This window comes from Xyrauchen texanus, chromosome 7 (assembly GCF_025860055.1).
Source record: "Xyrauchen texanus isolate HMW12.3.18 chromosome 7, RBS_HiC_50CHRs, whole genome shotgun sequence".
Lineage (NCBI taxonomy): Eukaryota > Metazoa > Chordata > Actinopteri > Cypriniformes > Catostomidae > Xyrauchen > Xyrauchen texanus.
The window spans coordinates 39,420,075-39,439,164 of NC_068282.1; the positions used below are offsets into that span (position 1 = coordinate 39,420,075).

A 19,090-nucleotide genomic window follows, 5' to 3' on the forward strand; every position below is an offset into this window, starting at 1 on the left:
AAAAAAATCATAAGATTGGTAATTTTTTCAACCACCGGCTAAAAACCTGTTATTGTCCACCAGGAAAAAATTGTACGTTTGATCATGAAGGAACGTAACAGCACAACTTTCAATAAGCTGCATGATTTATTGTATTTTAGCACAAATACTGTGGGATGAGTTACTTCCCATAGTTTAATAATTAGAATTAAATACATAACCCCGAGCAATAATAGCGATGCTAATTAATCTTAATAGCATGCCAACACAGCCAGCTGTAAAACAGTTTATGATTTTATTGTCGAATGCTTTAAATCTCAGCAGGTTTATCAAAGCATCAAACCCAATGGCTCATATAGGTAAGACTGGCTACAGATATGAAGACAATGCTAAATGACTAAACGTAAGTGTAAAGTCATCAGACAGGTCCTAAAAAGTGCTCTAATTTAGCTACATAATAAAGCCATGAAATGGGAAGACAGACACTGAATTGGTTACAATGAACATACACAATGGATACATTCTACTATTATTCCTAGATGAAAAGAGTGTTTAAAGCTACAGTATGTAAACAAAGAATATTTCATAATATACATAGATCATATGGCACATACAGATAACATTTTCAAGTCCTACTAGCAGGGTACAAGTTATACCTGAAGTAAAGCTTGTCCTGAAAAACTGACTTAAAGGATTTCACCTCTATTCTGTCCAGTGAGTCACATTGAGAGGTAAAGAAAAGCTGCAAGAGGAATCATAATTATGTGCTAAAAACAGTATAATTATGCCAGCAAACTGGCCCTTAAAATAAAGTGGATGATAAACACTTATTATGATGGTTAAGACCAATCAAGAGTTACTGATGGGTAACTCATTTAGGTATTTAAAAGTTTTAGGCTGAATATTATGGACCACTTTCTCTTCAATCTGCATGAGACTACCGCATAACTACTATCAATTTTCTGATGGATGACAGCATAGACCTCTCTCACTGCACATCATTAAGGCTTAACTAGAGCTTAAGTCAAGATCCAAGTCATCTGACCTGACCCTCGAATCCATATGACGAGAGGATGCATGACCAACAGAAGATCGAAACATCACACGCTGACCTCTTGGCTCAATACAAAGAATAAATATTTCAAAGCTAATTGTTTTATAGTTGCAGGAAAGTGAGATGATATATTTTACATATACTGAATGTAATATATTAGTCTATATTAAACAAATAGTATATTATTTGTTATTTGTGATGTATTATTTACTTTTTTGTGACATCATATTCTAGTCCAGTGCATGCTCAAAGCCTAGATTTACCGCACCTTTAGTCAGAGACAACTGCCATATAGGCAAGATCATCATAAACAAAAAATACTAAGTGCACCTTTGAAAGTAAACACACTACACGTACAGCATGCAAAGGTTCTAAGCTTCTAGCTTAGGTGATCTTCAGTAGTTCTAGAGAGAATTCTGATCAGCGGTCTTTGTAGATCTACCGACCTCAGTTACAGTGAGCTTACTGGTAAAGTCTTACTGGCTAAACTGGGGTCAGAATTATTTGGGATTCACTACAGAGCAAAGATGGAAATCACTGGCTAGTGGTCCAACGATAAATTGCCATTTTTAGGGTGCGATTGGGAGTCAGAAGGGTAGTCTGCAGGGGCAGGTTGGTCATAGGGCTGGTGCGACTCTTCGTGGTGATCCAGCTCTCGATCGCCTCCCGTTCGTATGAGTAGCCATCTGCAGACAGAAAACATGAGTTTGAGAGGCCTCCCTAAAAATGTAATTACTGTAAAAAAAAAGTTGTCTAAAGTATTACTTGAAATGTCAAGTTTTGGACTCGTAACTCAAACTTATTTATCTTAAAAATCCATTGACTTAAGATTTGAAGAGTTAATAACTCAAACTATTGAGAACAAAATTTAGGCTACGGGGAATACCCACAATCCCTTGCTGCTTGAATAACGTTTCCTTGGTCAGAGGGAACAGATTGGGGAATTTAAATAATTGTTATTAAGAATTCATTGAAGTTTTAGCTCTTTTACTGTATTATTTATGCTTTGTTGCAAATAGTTGTTTGGTGTTATGTCACCATTAGGGTGATCTGTGTCTCTTTGGTCAAGCTGGACCCTGGTCACACAATCTCAGATATCTGTGTGCATGTGCAGCTGAAGTGCATATATGCATTTCTGTAAAGAATTATTTAATAGCTGACCTAGAATCAGTTATCATCTTTATTTGAACTGTGCTGCTGTTTGATCTAAAATGGAATCAATTTAATTAAAATGTACAACAGTAGAAACTGTGGGAGACCCCATTACTATTGAGGGAACGAGTTTACTCAAATGAGTGCAATGAACTTATTGGGGTTTTCAGTGTATTCCTATATTAGCAAACAAACTGTAAACCGAACTGATTATATAAACTAATTTAATCTCACACTAATGAAGCAAGATCAGACAAAGATTTGAATGCACTAGCATAGATACAGTGGCAAGCAAAAGTATGTGAACCCTTTGGAATTACCTGCATTTATGTATAAATTTGTTTGATCTTCATCTAAGTTACAATAATGAACATACACATGAAATCATAGGTCAAGAGATCTTTGCATTAAGCTAGAAAGGGTTACAAAGTTATCTCAAAGAGCTTAGATATGCATCTGTCCACAGTTAGAAATATTGTCTATAAATGGAGATGATTTAGTACTGTGGCTACTCTCCCTAGAAGTAGGAGCCAAGATGACTCAAAGGGCATGCCACAGAATGCTCAATGAGGTAAAAAAAAAAAAAAAAGAATTCTACAGTGACAGCTAAAGACTTGACGGAATCACTGGAACTGGTTAACATCTCTGTTCATGAACCTACAGTACAGTACTATACAGAAAACATTAAATAGTCATGGTGACCATGGCAGGACACCACGAAGGAAGCCGCTGCTTTCCAACAAAAACTTTGCTGCACGCCTGAAGTTTGCCAAAAGGAGCATCATGATTTGGCGTTGCTTTGCTACTTTGGGGCCTGGACCACTTGCCATAATCGAGGGAAAACTGAATTCCCAAGTTTATCAAGATATCCTAAAGGATAATGTCAGGGTGGCTGAGCGCCAGCTGAAGCTCTGTATAAGGTGGGTAATGCAGAAGGTGATGACCCTAAACATCATAAAAAAAAAGAAAATCCACCTTTTGAAGTGGCCCAGTCAGAGCCCTGATCTTAACCCAAAAGAGATGCTGTGGAATGACCTTCTTGAGAGAGCAGTTCACACAAGACATCCTAAGAATATGGCTGAGATGAAGCAGTTCTATGAGGAAGAATGCATGGTCCAAAATTCCTTCTGAATGTTGTGCAGGCCTAATCCGCAGATCCTGGAAACTCTTGGTTGGGGTTATTGCTGCCAAATGAGGATTGACCAAGGGTTCACTTTTTCCAAAGCACTATGTATGTTTAATGGGATGTGTTAAACAAAGATGTGAACATTTTATAATTGTTTATTTTTTTAATTGTTGTTAGCTTAAGCACATTGTGTTTGTCTATACTTGTGACTTTGAGGTAGATGAGCTCCAATTTTATGACCAATTATTGCAGAAAACCAGCTAATTCCAAAGGGGATTCTTACCACACTGTACAAAATTATGTAGTTTGGAGGAAAAAAATAAAATCTGTATATCAAAAAAAGTACAGTTCAATCACGTTCTGTGATTAACAGACTACTATTCTCACCCGCAGCGATCACTGGGTCCTTCATGATCTCACGTGTGATTGGACAAAGATACTCGTCAGGAGTGCCATCAGAGACTGGAGCCATCTTCAAATTCTCGATTTTATTCATGACTTTATTTCTCAGGCCCAGGGACTCTGAGAGAAAACAAATTGCTTACACCACCCAAACACATCTATTCTCAGTAGAGTGGTATCATCAAAACAGAATTTTAATGCAGCTGTGCTAACAGAATGTTAATATCTGACTTTTCAGTGTCAGTAGAGTTTCAGTAAATGTAGGCTGGAAAATGGGACAATTGTAGACACAATAATAGTTTCATTATATTTTGATTTGTTTTCATTATATTTTAAAAATTAACACTTTTTTTTTTTCTGCTGTGCCTTTAAATCTTGTATGCAAACACCCTTAGCACTTACTCACAGGATGCAGGTTTGCTGTAGGGTCCAAAATAGTTTGAGGGTGAATCTCACAAAATACATTTACCCAAAATATACAAGCAGCTCACTGCATCGGGCTGTATAAAGACAGTTGGACATGTTGGACTGGCTTCACATTGCAACAAAGGAATTGAATGTCATGCTCTACAAAATGTGAAGTTATGGGTCATCCATGTTAGTGATAGTGATTTATTTTGCTTTATTTGTTGGAAACGCATACTAGATGAGATTTCAAATGTAAATAGCTGGTTAGTTTAGTATTGAAGCAGAAATAATCAGCTTTAACACACAGAAACTCTTCTCCGGACTCAAAATGCACTGGCAGGGGCTTTACGTAACACAAATCCCATGTTTATTATCCCACAATCTCTAAGATTAGGTCTTATTTTGGCCAGTGATTTGTGATTTTTCCTGAAAAAAACATGACTAAATCAAGATTTCCTGTTAGGTAATGTATAAGGGATGTGGTAAAATCCATGTAATTGTTACATAATGTCCCATGACAGGGCTGTTTGAGGTCAGCTTAGGGCATGTTTACAGGCTGACCTCCTGCAGGTCATTTCTGCACTATGATAATGACACATCCTCCACCTAGTTCATCAAGTATTTATATTTATATACACAAGAAGATAGACTATGCAGCAAGGCAGGCGCTGAGATATGAATATATATTATTATTTGATGTGTGCTGTGATTTTACCGATGTGCAGCTCAGAGCTGAGGCTTTCCTTAGAGAGTGAGAGCAGTTCTTTCCCATCAATATTATTGGATTTAAAGACGTCAATCAGAGCCTCTAGCCCCTCCTCCTGTAACCATGCCAACACATCCTCCTCAGACCACTCGGTCACCATCAGTTTAGAGTGTCCTCGCAACTTCCTGTCTGAGAGACCGCAACAGGACGTACAGGGCATTAAATATGATATGACTTGTAAAATCTGTTGTGAAATGCATGGGTAAAACTGAAGTTTATAGCAGTGGTTCTCAACTGGTTTTGCTTCAGGACACAGATTTGACTTTTGTACAATAAACAATTTGGTGAAATGTAAACAAAATGTCCTTAAAGGAATAATCTGGGTTCAATACAAGTCAAGCTCAACTGTCAGCATTTGTGATATAATGTTTAAAAAAAAATAAAAAAATCGCTTTTGCAGTGAGGCATGTACAATGGAAGTGAATGGGGACAATTTTGGAGGGTTTAAAGACAGAAATGTGAAGCTTATAATTTTATAAAAGCACTTACTTTTAATCTTGTGTTCAAACTTGTGTATTATTTGCACTGCAAAGTTGTTTAAATGGTTGTTTTTAGGGTTTATAGTGTTATGTCGCCATGGCAACGAAGATGTAAAATTGAATTTAACAACATAGAAAAGGTAAGTAAGCAATTTCATCACACTAAGCTCATGTTAACATGCTAATTCTTTATGTCTTGTGGCTATACTTTTGAAACAGTGAGTATTTTATCATTTACAGACTGGCCCCATTCACTTCCATAGTATGTGCATCACAGGAACCCAGATTTTAGGTTTTTTTTTTTTTTAAAGAATCAACATTATGCCACAAATGCAGTCGATTGAGCTTATCCTGTATTGAACATGGTATATTCAGTATATATATTTTTTTGGTTCATTAATCCTACCTTATAAAATTTCAGCTTGCCTTTATGGTTATATTATATAAATGAGTTTGGTTTCAAAATGTCTCTTAAATTTAGATGGTTTCATGTTCTCAGCAGCCAACAATTTTGGTTGGCACAAACATGTTTATCCTCGTTGAACTTATAAGTAAATTAAAATATGACCCAGACACCATTTTTGAGTATGAGGGCAAGCTTCTAACAAGTGCCCTATGAATTTGTGCCAAAATAACACAGTTTGATTGGATGTGCTAACTCTTGACATCAATAACAAAACATATGGGAAGCATTTTCTGCTTACTTTTAAAGTTAAGTCTATTTTCATATTCTAAATATGCACTATTATACACTAACCCATCAGAACAGACCTGTGACCTATTTTTGGGTCGTGACCCACCAGTTCAGAACCACTGGTCTAAAAGTATGCATAAATCATGAGGTTCTGCATTCGCTCAGGATCCAGTCAGATCATTTGCCAGACAATAACTTCTGTATGAATCAGAGTATCCGAGCTGCCAATCTCTTATTTTAGCATTCAATATGCCAATCTTTTATATTTGTATTCATGAAGCAGATCTTTTCAGATTTTTGCCCTGCTGCCTCTACAACCACAAGCAGCCCCACTAGCAGAGTATGTAAAGCCCACTAGAGCTCATGGACGGTATGTGTGTTTGGACTCAAGGCTGCAGCTGTGATCCATCACCCCAGAGAAACATGAAGGGCAAGAGAGGAATGCATCTCGTTCTCAAGAGAGGAATGCGTCTCGTTCTTTTCCTTTTTGTGAATTCTGTCTGATACTAGACCTCTCCTGTGTCTCTGACCCACAGCGACTAATTACTGAACACTGTCAAAGTACCGAACACTCAATATGACATGCACATAGTTGTGTTAAAACAATTCTCATTGGAGCGAGCAGTGTGTTTGCGCGCACGTGTGTGTGTGGGCATGTTTATGTGGTTTACGAGGACAATTTTTTAGGTTACAAACTGGTAATTACAAGGGTATTATTCTATAAATGTGGTTTATGAGAACATTTCTAGTGTCCCCATAATTGAAATGGCTTATAAATCATACTAAATGTTTTATTGAAAATGTAAAAATGCAGAAAGTTTTCAGTGAGGTTTAGGGGTAGGGTTAGGTTTAGGGGATAGAATCTAGTTTGTACAGTATAAAAATCATTATGTCTATGGAAAGTCCTCATAATGATAGGTAGACCAACATGGTAAATCCCCATTTACAAACACTTAATTAAAAAAAAACATCTTGGTAAACATGTAATGTTTTATCTTGCAGATAATATTTTAGAAAATGTATATATTTTGGTCAAAATGTGCATTTAGCTATGTGTGGTCTGGATTTCTCTTACCTTCGTTGCTTGAAACTGAAGCAGTTTCATCTGAGAAGAATACAGGATTGAGCAAATATGTAAAATATGAGAAAAATGTATCATTAATGAGTTGTCTGTAAACACAAGCTTTAGCAATGTAAAGGAGCAATACAAAAACTTTTCAGTGTAATTTTTTGGTGTGTACTGTTTGTTTGAGTGTTTATTTGTTGTGCCCTGATAGTTAGTGTTGTCACATTTCAAATTCGCTGTTTTTTTTTGTTACAGTAAAAATATACAACAAGACACTCATTACACACTCACCAGGAAGAGATTTGCCTTCGGATTCAGGAATCAAATGAAATGAGAGATTGTAAAGAGAGAGAGTGAGAGAGAGAGAGAGAGTGATAAAGCAAACAAAAAGTCATCTTTATTATCATCCACTCAAAACAAATAAAACAGCTTTTTAGTAGATAGTGTAGATAGTGTTTTTAACTAGCACTTCCTCTGTATTGCTGCGTTCACACCGGACGCGAATAGCGCGTCAGGCGCGAGTGATTTCAATGTTAAGTCAATGCAAAGACGCGTTACGCGCGTAAAACATTCCTGCGGCGCGAATGAGGCGTAGAGCGCGGCGCGGTAGACGCGAATACGCCTCATTCGCGCGTCAAGTTCGCGCAAATGGCGCGAATTGAGCGTCTGGCGCGTTACGCGCGAATGGTGCATTTTGTGCATTCACGCGTTTGACGCGAATTCGCGTCTGCCGCCCGAGTTGAAAACTCTGAACTTTGCCGTCAATTCGCGCCGCGTTAACCAATCAGGAGCCTAGCTGCCTGCTGTCACTCAGGAGGTAAAGTGACGTAAACTTTCATTATTATTGTAATGTAAAGACAACCAACATTAGTGTCTGGACAGTGTTGAATAAGGAAAAAAACACAGGACAGGTTAATTACTTTTGGAGGCTGGCTCCATTTATCATCAAAACAAAAATAAATAAATAATTTAACCTGATATACTACCATGGAAAACCTGACATTTTTAAAAAGTCTCAACTTAATAAATGTGCATGTTGTGGACCTGACATCCTGGAACTGGGGCTGACAACCTGGGGAAAAAAATACAAAATATAATAATAATGGACTATTTTTAGATAGTTTAGCTCTTTATAGGTTTGTGGGTGGCTCTTAAAAGAGCCATTGTGGGGAAGTCATGAGGAGGACTTCAAACGCTACTCCGTCGGCTGCCATGGTACTGCTCCCTCCGCCGAGAAGTGTGCCATGAAGACATCCCTCACCCAGAGTGCCTCTCTGGAGGAGTTGTTGGCCGCAACCCGACCCAGACCTGGCAGTGGCTCCTCTCCAGCATGTCCCGCGCCCCTCGCTGGTGGACCCAAGTACGGCGACGACGACCCATACGCCGCTGTTCTGCTCTCCAGAGCAAATAAAGAGCGGTGACTCTCTCCACGAATGCTCGATCAACATCAGCCATCTTGTAAAAAGATGGCCGTCATCGGATTTCGCCTCCGACGCGCGTAAATTTCGCTTCAAACTTTTGTTTTTTACGCGCGTCAATTTCGCTCTTGACGCGCGAATTGATTCAAAGTGGTCAAGCGTATAACTAGACGCAGTAGGCGCGAATTTGACGCGCTATTCGCGTCCGGTGTGAACGTAGCATATTACAGCTAAAGTGCTTAACACAAGTTCTTACGTGAACATGTGAGCAGCAACTCTTGACAGCAGTCAAGGTTTTCACTGAAAAATTAGTCACATAGACAGGGCCGTATCAAGACAGTGTGGTGCCCCTGGGCACTATACCTCAAAAGCCCCCCACCCCCAAAAAAGTTAGATCACGCACGCGCACACACACACACACACACTCCAGCATTGCAATCTTGATCAGACTGTTCATTACGCGAAATAGAGCGATATGTATCGCTATTTAGTTTTATTTATTTTTATACCGTGTATTCTCCGTGTAAATTGCGTGCACCGAGGCGTGGCGCCCGTACCGTTTCGGTTCAATACTGAATAACTTACATGTACCGTCCCACCCCTAATATTTATCTTCATTAATGTCCTCTTCCTCACCCGAGTCTTCCTCGCTCCTGTCTCCCCAAGGACAAGGAGAATATCCTCATTCGCCTGGCGGTCATCGCCGACGCCCTGACTAACATTAGCAGCTGCTGCATCTCCCCGCTAGCAGCGCCAGCGGTGTCAGACTTAGTGCTGCTGGTGTCTGCAATTCCCGTGTTCTCCCAAAAACTAGTGATTTAACAAAAAATGTGTCGATCCCTGGAACATTTTTTATTGTAGCTAAACGTCTAGCATCCTTCTCTTTCTTTAATCTTCTTTTTGCGAAACCACTCAATTGCCGTCTGTCCATTTTGGATTTTGATTCATTTTCTGTAGTAGCCGTTAAAAAATGACACATTTGCGCCGTAATTGTTGTGGACCAACTCAACTGTGACAGATTGGGGAGGGGGAGTGATAGTGGTCATGTAATCTTCATTTATTTATAATTTATTATTATTATTATTATTATTGTTAAATTAGTGTTCATAAACAAGTTATGTATGGTCTTTCAAGAATTTCAAGTTAATAATACAACAATTTACGAAAAATATTTTTAAAGCTTGTGTCACGTGGTGCCCCCTAGTGGTTGTGAATGGTTGGTGCCCCTGGGCACTGGCCCAAGTGCCCTTATGGATAATCCGGCTCTGCACATAGACTACTTTTCTAATATTTTTGTCTCCTTTAATGTGTCACTATCGACTGTCATTGTATTGAAAAGATGGACTGGAATATTCAATGAAATCTTTCTGTTTGTGTTCTACATAAGAGAGACAAGTGATAGGGCTGTCGACTTAATGTGTCAATTTAGTGTGATTAATTATATTAAAAATAATGTGTAAAAAAACTTTACACAATTATTCATGTCCCCAGACAGTAATAAGAAATAGTCATACCATCTGAGCTATTTACAGTTAGCTGTTTTTCAGCAGGGGGCAGTAAGTGAAACTTAAGCTGTATAAGCAACGCGCAGCTGTACAAACAACAAACCACACTCGTGCCGGTTTCACATATCCTCCGTGAGCGGAGCGTGATCAACGTGTTTTCGTAGCGGCACCCATGTTAACAGATTACACCTTTCACATTGCAAGCATAAGTCATGAGGTGAAGCATCCCAGACGTGGCAGTGAGCGGATAGTTTTGGCACCGAGCCTATTTTTGCCGCACGGCTCATGCTGAACTCAGCGGCTCTGGGTGCAGTAGAAAACAAAAATAATCAGAAGATTTTAGAAAAGACACAAAAACAAATAAACAATATTTAAACCAAACCTACAAAGCACTAAAATGTATTGGTCTGCATACAAACAAACACAAAATAACTAAATAAAGGAAAGAATAAATAAACTGCAGGACTTTAGCCCATGTTGTTTATATACAGTGACAGTTTAGAAGAGACCGCCCACTGGTATTAAAATGAATGGGAGAAATTGGAACTCCCCCCTTACAGGTAAAAAAGCCAATCACCTTTTAGATAAAGACATCACCTGGCAATAAACTCAAGAATGCGCATTAGCTGATCCACCCTGAAAAGAAAGAATTTTTTAGCCTAATATGAGGTAAAGCAACACAATTTATGATACTAAAGCTGATTTTGGATATGTTCTTTGATCGTTATCTTAACAAACCATTTTGGAGCTTTCGGTCTTTCCAAATTCAAGTATAGGAGCTGTACTTTTATGCTGCTTGTTTACAAAGAAAATAGCTGACCAGCCTGCCCGAGAGCATTCCAAAGATGACCGCAGAGTGGACTGACTTGCCTTGAAAGGGCTTTGATATATTAACCAATCACGACAAAGTACGCTGATAAACAAGTGCAAGTGACTGCCTGCCGTTGCTGTATGAGCCTTCAAAAGAGACACGGCCAATGTGAAAGCCGTTGCTTACGCCACGATCACGCCCAGGAGGATATGTGAATCCGACCTCAGGCTTGTTTGACACCAGCAGCAGCACAAGATGAGAATGCGTTTTTACTTTCAAACACAACTGGGATCTTGAGACGTGGTTTTCTAAGTTTCAAACTATGTGTCTCTAACTAAAGCTGGCACCACACTAGCAAACTCAAAATAACAAGATTTGGGTGGGGGGTGTCACACTTGTTGCTGATCTTGCCCTCCTCAGTCGGTTGACCTGTCACACTCACTGAACAAGAACAGAGGACAGATGTCACACTATACAATTTCCTTAGACTTTTCTCAATTTGTGCCTATTAATTTGCGGTTCCACAGGGAAAGAAGTAGTAGCGAAAGGTTTGGACATCGGTTTGTGGAAAATATGGTTTGGCAATTCTCCAGCAGGAAGTGGAGGTAAGCAAAAAAAGATTTAACTTCTGTCCCCTGAAAAACTTCTTGAAAACTCTTTTACTTCACCTTTATCTATGAACTGGACGTTGGCCTGAAGCTCATTGGTCACAGACTTGGCCTTGTATATGCCCATCCCTGAACTGCCAGAGATAATTTCAAACAAGTCAGATGTTTTTTAGGAGCTTGTGATGCGATTATCTCAGCAGGGAGGAATTAACAACCTCCCACTGGAAGGCACTATTTCATACTCTGTCTCCCTCCACCTGGCCGGTGATTATGTAAATGAAGCTCACACCTGAATATCAGCTGAAAAAAAAATCAGCTAGTGTGGCAGAGGCTTAACTTGACACAGCGACAAAATTAGTGGTGTTTATGATGTGACGCAACCAAAGTGAGACACTCCGTCTGACGTGTGTGTACACTGACACATCCTTAGAAAAGACCTTATAATACAGCTTGAACAGACTGAGAATTTAAATTGCAAAATAGATTGCTGTGCACTGTCAGCCAATGACAGGCTTATTTTCAATAATATAAAAAATATATATATTTTGATTTCTAATGCCAGTTTTTGTATTGCCTTATCAATGCTTTACTCGTCTGCCACAATAAATGTAAAGTATTTTAATTATCTGAATTATTAAATTAATAGTATGTCATTTATTTATAATCATGTAATCATTATATATGGAATTATTGTTATTTGAGGGCCTTTTTCAGCAAATATTTACATATGCGATTTATTTGATTAATCGGCATATAATGTAATTCATTCATTTAAAAATATGAAACGATGACAGCCCAAAATAGTGAGCTTAATTGCGTAATTTCAGCATCACTTCCAGCACAGCATTGAAAAAATAAAACGGTTTCAAACAGCTTTTCTGAATACTCTCTCTTATTGCCACTTGTCATGAACAGAAATTCCCTCAAACTCATGCCATTGGTTGAATCAATGCTGCGGTGTTTGGCTGATCTACAAATAGTTTACTTATACTTGTCTATGCATATTAAGAAAGGATAGGAGAAAGTATTTTAACATCGCAAAAATTACACAAATCAGTTTTAAGAAGCTCAGTTCTGAAAATAACCCACCCTGAGCCATGCTGCTATCCTCTACTCTCCAGATGTTGACGGTCTTGTCCATGGAGCCGGTCGCGATAATGGGGTCCGTAGGGGAAAAAGCACAGGCTGTCACATACCTGCCCCAAAGGAAGAGAAAAATGGCAGGGTTTAGGTGCTTTACACTGAGAGTCAAGAGCTGTTCTTAACAAAAACTTGACTCTGAGCTCACCTGTCATGTTGGTTAAGTGTGTAGAGTAAGATCCCTTCATTCTGCAAAGTACAACTCATTATTATACAATAAATCTACAGGTTATGCTAATGACCTCCAAATGAACTGAGCTGCCTGTCAGTAATCTTTTTTTTTTATTGGTTGACAAAATATTTGATGAATATGAATGAGACTCACAGCTTGATACACAGTCACGGTCTTATCCACAGATCTGTGGGAAAAGAAAGAGTGACATTTAAAATGTATCAGTAAGACGACCTTTATATGGCCTTTTATGAGCACTAAAATTTTGGTGTGTCAGTCAGCTGACGCATGATTGATATAGCAGCAGTGTTATCACAGATTGCTAGCAAACAGAATTCAGAACCTACCGTTGTACTGTAATTCTGACAGTGCCAATGTTTGTGATCAGAGCACTACCTAGTGGGCAGTAAAGGAACTGCAAATCTTTTAGGGGCAGACAACCTACAGTACAAATGGTTTCCTTATGGTTGTATCTGCATGGCATCTTCTCTGACAAAGGCCTGTAATCAACAGGTTTGACCACACTTTTTGAAAAGGTCCACTAATATTGTAAAATGTTGAAAACCATCTTGTGAGGACATTTCCAACAGTCCTCTGAAGTTTAAAAGGATAATACATCAGCCAAATCATGTTTCATTCTAAATCGAATGTTCTGATATTAACAGGTTTTGTGAGGGTTAGGTTTAGGAGTTGGGTTTAGTTATAGCAAATAATATACTACATATAAAAACTATTGTGCCTATGAGATCCTCACTAATATAGTGAAACAAACCAATGTGTCTTATGTTTATGACTGACCCTGACACCAACATTTGTCCATCAGCAGAGTAGGCACAGGACAGAACTGGAGCAGACTGACCCGTCAGAGTGTGAGCGAGCTGCATTTTGACACCTGTGGATCAACATACATCATTAATCACATATAAACACATTCACAAAAACACAGACATGGAGAAGAAAGAAGAGCAGGGAAGAGAGCAGGTATCAGATTAAGCTACCTCCAGAAGACAGAAGAGAAACAATCCAGATCTTCAGTAAACTGTCCTGTCCACATGATGCCAGCCGAAACTGAATACAGCCATCTAGGTCTGTGAGAAATCGAGAGAGAGAGATTTACATTAATATTTATTAATTTAACAGATGCTTTTATCCCAATCAACTTAAAAATAAGGTATACTACAATACGCCAATTCATCCTGAGAAGAGAGTTATATTAAATGCTCTGCAATACAAATTTCCAGAAAGGGAATGTCACAGTGAATAAAAAAAGAATCTCAAACAGTAATCAAATGTGGGCTCTTAATTCTAGCCGTTTCCTTTAGGCTATTCCTGAGCCCCTCAAAGATCAATGCAAGCCGACACAATTCCATCTCATTTATCTTAACTCTTGCTATTAATTGTCACTTAACAGGAAAAATTGCCTAAAACTAATAATAGATCTCCACAATAATTTAGATAATGAGTAAGGACAGGACACAAATTTAAGTTGGTAGAATAAAGTTATAAGTGTAGTGTTGCCAGTAAAGTCAAAGATATGGACAGAAAAACCAGTCTAGAGAGGTGTGGACCAAAAAGGTTTATGGTATTAGACAAAGCTGTTATTTGCAAAGGCAGATCAAAAGTGCAAGCAAATTAATGAGCAGCCAAGCACATTTTCAACATGCCTACCAAACATATAAAAAAAAGTGTTATAAAAAAGATCATAATAATTGTATAATAATTTTTTCCTGCCATGTAACACACTTCACTAGAATATAGGTGTAGATGATATTGTGTATAGACTTTGTGTAATAATATAGAATCGCATATTTATTGGCCAATCATTCCCACCCTTCATTATCTGGGGAGCAAACTGACAGCAGGTGACCCCAAGGTCATGGGCATTCTTCTCTGCATGGAGATGGTTCATATTCAGGTCCCACAGACGGAGGTCTCCATATGTGGAGCCGGTGATGAACAGCTGACTGCAGGGAGTGAAAGAGCAGGCTACTATACTGGTGTCAGTCACTGCACCAGTCCTGAAAATCAAGATACAACTGTCAATAAAGCAGTATGGACAGTTTTGTGAGTAAGTTGTGAGAAATAAGCCTTATTTTCCATTACATTATCCAAATAGAATAGCTTGTTACACTACTAAACAACATTGTTTCAGTGAAATTGATTGGTTAGGAGAAATAGGGAGGTGTTATAGTGTATAGTTGTTAAAGGAACAGTTTATTCACTTTTATTCACCAAAGTTGCGTTCAACTGATCACAATGTATAGTCAGGACATTAATAACATGAAAAATTACTCAAAGATTTCTCATCAAAAAATCCTCCACATGCAGCAATGACGGCTTTGCGGATCCTTGGCAGTTTAGCTGTCTGTTTGTCCAGATTCTCAGATGACATTTCACCCCATGCTTCCTGTAGCACTTGCCATAGATGTGGCTATCGGGCACTTCCCACGCACCTTACATTCTAGCTGATACCACAAAAGCTCAATGGGGTTAAGATCCATAACACTCTTTTCCAATTATCTGTTGTCCAATGTCTGTGTTTCTTTGCCCACTCTAACCTTTTCTTTTTGCTGTTCCGTTTCAAAAGTGACTTCTTCTTTGCAATTCTTCCCATAGGGCCTGCACCCCTGAGTCTTCTCTTTACTGTTGTACATGAAACTGGTGTTGAGTGGGTAGAATTCAATGAAGCTGTCAGCTGAGGACATGTGAGGCATCTATTTCTCAAACTAGAGACTCTGATGTACTTATCCTCTTGTTTAGTTGTACATCTGGCCTTCCACATCTATTTCTGTCCTTGTTAGAACCAGTTGTCCTTTGTCTTTGAAGACCGTAGTGTACATCTTTGTATGAAATCTTCAGTTTTTTGGCAATTTCAAGCATTGTATGGACTTCATTCCTCAAAACAATGATTGACTGATGATTTCTAGAGAAAGCAGTTTATTTTGTGTTGCTATTTTTGACCAAGTATTTACCTCAACCAAATTAACTAACCAAATAGCTATCAACTGTGTTTGATATAACGTTAAGTGATTTTCTAGTACCAAATTAGCAATTTAGCATGATTACTCAACGATAAGGTGATTGCTGCTGGAAATGGGGCCTGTCTAGATTTGATCAAAAATGACTTTTTTCAAATAGTGATGGTGCTGTTTTTTACAACAGTAATGTCCTGACTATAGTTAGTGATCAGTTGAATGCCACTTTGGTGAATTATAGTACCACTTTCCTTCAGAAACAGCAAATTCTGTACATTATTCCAAACTTTTGGCCGCCAGTGTAATAATGAAAGTGAATTGTGACTATAGGCTGAGGTATGATGTTATTGAACATCTATAACATCAAACCTCATTGGTTCTTGTGTGTCTCGAGACTAAAAGTCATGACGTCAAAATTGGGCGCAGTAAAAAAATATTTTTTTTAATTCACCAAAGTCCCCATATTTCATTTGCCCACTGCAAATGGAAATTGGTCAATGATTTTATTTGAGAGCTGGAATATAGTTCATAAGTCATATCGATGGCTTTTACTGTGGATTTACAGTATAGTGCTTTTTTGTCCTTTTGGAGTCACTATTCACTTTCATTATCCTGTATGTCAAAAAACTGTGTGATTTATTTTATTTTTTCCTTTTGTGTGCCACAGAAGAAATAAAGTCATATGGCTTTGGAGGGACATAACAATGTGCTAAATAATTAGATAATTTTCATTTTGGGTGATCTAAAGCTTTAAAGTTCTTAAAATGACAAATTACTAATTTGACATTTACAGTAAATTAAGAGATAATCCCTGTTTGACACAATTTGAGGTTAACTGTCTTATTCAAGGAAACAATGGGTAGTTCATCAATCACACATTTTAAACCTTTGAGGGTTTGTTGCCACTCCTGATCTTTAACTACAATACACCACAGGATAACATGATATAGAAGAACTGAAGGACATTGTTACCACTGATAATGAATGCCTATTATTGGAAATGGGGTGGAGTAGCTTAGTAATTAAAGTTTATAAATGAAAGGTTGTAGGTTCAAATCCCACAAAGCCAGATCCATCATGAACTACCACCATTGTGATATAACTAGTAAATACAATAGTAATTGACACTAATTACTGGTATTTAATAGCAAATGTTCAGTAGTTTTTCTAAAAGCAATACATATATAGCCTGTACCTGCGTAGGGTCCTAGAGGTAAAATCCCACAGCCCAATTGTACCGTCTGATCCTCCAGAAACGATATGTGTTGAATCAGGAGAGAAGGCGCACACCCTAACGGGACTCCGGCCAGGATGCTCCAGGACGACCTCGATCTCCCCGGTGTCCATCGCCCACACCACAGTGGTGGCATCTGTGGAGCAGGAGGCCAGGTACTGACCGCAGGCGCTGAAGCAACAACAGTGAACCCCGTAGCCGTGTCCGGACAACGGGGAGAAGGGCAGCTCGCTGAAGTCTCGGGTGGAGTACACGCAAATGGTTTTATCAGCAGAGCAGGTGGCCAGCAGAGAGCTGGAGAAAGCGCAGCAGTTTACATCATCTCGATGACTTTGTATGGTGCAGATCAGAGACACCATGTTTATGGCTTGACGTCTGCTCCCTTTAAATATAAAAGAAAAGGAAGTGTCTGAAAGAGTCTACAACAAAATGCGGAGGTGTTTTTTCCGACTAAATACTGAAATTAAACACATTACTAGCAGTCAACCTCATTTCATATCACGAAAGCTTTTGCTATTTCATTTTATATTTGAATAAGTTAAACTGTCAACTGTTTCTAACTCAACGGCAACACCGTGCCTATAATAAGTCACTCGTGTGGACACTCTTGTATAGTATTACAGCATAATATTGTATTATCATTGTATACGATATAAAAAACATTGTATTACATAACAAATATTACAGGTTCTTTATTTATACTACTTGTTTTCGATATTTTATGAGCGGAGTATGAAGACGTACCTCCTATGTGGACTTCCTGGTTCTATCACACGTGACATTCAGGAACCTCACGTGGCTGTTGTTTACTGAAGTCCTTGGCTTCAAATTTTATTTGATCAGTTTGTCTTGAATATGTACACTGGCAGACAAAAGTTTGGAATAATGTACTGATTTAGCTGTTTCTGAAGGAAATTGGTACTTTAATTCACCAAAGTGGCACTCATCTGATCACAAAGTAGCCTATAGTCAGGACATTACTGATGTAAAAAGCAGCACCATCACTATTTGAAAAAGATCAAATCTAGACAGGCCCCATTTCCAGCAGCTAATATTCAACACCTGATCCTTGAGTAACCATGCTAAATTGCTAATTTGGTATTAGAAAATTACTTGCCATTATATTAAACACAGTTGAAAGCTATAAGGTTATTTAAATGAAGCTTAACATTGTCTTTATGTTTGTTTTTGAGTTGCCACAATATGCAATAGACTGACATGTCTTACGGTCAATATTAGGTCAAAAATGGCAAAAGAAGAAACAGCTTTCTCTAGAAAATCATCAGTCAACCATTGTTTTGAGGAATGAAGGCTATGTAATGCTTGAAATTGCAAAAAAAAATTAAAATTAAAAAAGATTTGTCTTCATAGACAAAGGACAATTGACTCTAACAAGGACAGAAAGAGATGTGGAAGGCCCAGATACAACTAAACAAGAGTATAAGTACACCAGAGTCTCTAGTTTGAGAAACAGATGCATCACAAGTCCTCAGCTGACAGCTTCATTGAATTCTACCCGCTCAACACCAGTTTCATGAACAACAGTAAAGAGAAGACTCAGGGGTGCAGGTCTTATGGGAAGAATTGCAAAGAAAAGACACTTTTGAAACAGAAATATTAAAAGAAAAGTTTAGAGTGGGCAAAGAAACACTGACATTGGACAACAGATATAAGATGTAAAAGAGTGTTATGGATCTTAACCAGTGGGGATTTCTTTAAGACTGCAAGGGAAGCTCAGCTTCCCCTATAATGTCAAAAAAATAATGGTCAAATATGTACTATTGTGTAAACAATTTATTGACTAAAAATGCGTTAGAACACGTTCATCTCGAAAATGAGTTCGTTCAGAATCAGCTACATTACATATAGCATGTCGGCTGACTCGATTTACTTCTCATACATTCCCGTAGCGTCAGTGCATTTCCCTGTTGAAGCCGAGCGTCCATTGACTTCAATGGGGCTGCTATGAACAGTTTTTTTCAGTGCTCCAAAAATAGACGGTCATTGGATAAATGCTGCGATTATGTCCCGTCCACGGACACTCAGCGTTTCTGGGGGTAAATGAGGAGTGGGCTGGCCCGGACTCCGGGCTTCCGCGTGA

The 19,090-nt window shown here is 38.4% G+C and overlaps 1 protein-coding gene across 2 annotated transcripts; it reads right to left on the minus strand.

The window, feature by feature from the left end:
* Window positions 1–122: 122 nt before the first annotated feature.
* wdsub1 (WD repeat, sterile alpha motif and U-box domain containing 1) lies at window positions 123–17,753 on the minus strand. 2 transcript variants are annotated; one of them, XM_052130215.1, is made up of 13 exons: window positions 17,734–17,753; window positions 16,951–17,371; window positions 14,611–14,798; window positions 13,779–13,868; window positions 13,579–13,672; window positions 12,934–12,967; window positions 12,757–12,797; window positions 12,558–12,664; window positions 7,418–7,432; window positions 7,136–7,165; window positions 4,837–5,016; window positions 3,699–3,833; window positions 123–1,719 (listed from the first exon to the last, which is right to left on the minus strand). In XM_052130215.1, exons 2-13 carry the CDS (start codon window positions 17,346–17,348, stop codon window positions 1,568–1,570), a joined length of 1,464 nt encoding a protein of 487 aa, XP_051986175.1. In that variant the 5' UTR covers window positions 17,349–17,371; window positions 17,734–17,753; the 3' UTR covers window positions 123–1,567. The 2 variants fall into 2 exon arrangements, with proteins under 2 accessions (XP_051986175.1, XP_051986176.1); XM_052130216.1 differs by lacking the exons at window positions 7,136–7,165; window positions 7,418–7,432.
* Window positions 17,754–19,090: the final 1,337 nt, after the last annotated feature.

Coding starts and splice junctions, on each gene's coding strand:
- wdsub1 (XM_052130215.1), bottom strand. CDS start 17,348: ATGGTGTCTCTGATCTGCACCATACAAAGTCATCGAGATGATGTAAAC. Junction 13,673..13,778: donor TTCTCTTCTGTCTTCTGGAG/GTAGCTTAATCT, acceptor GTTGATCCACAG/GTGTCAAAATGCAGCTCGCT. Junction 1,720..3,698: donor GGACCCAGTGATCGCTGCGG/GTGAGAATAGTA, acceptor TTCTGTCTGCAG/ATGGCTACTCATACGAACGG.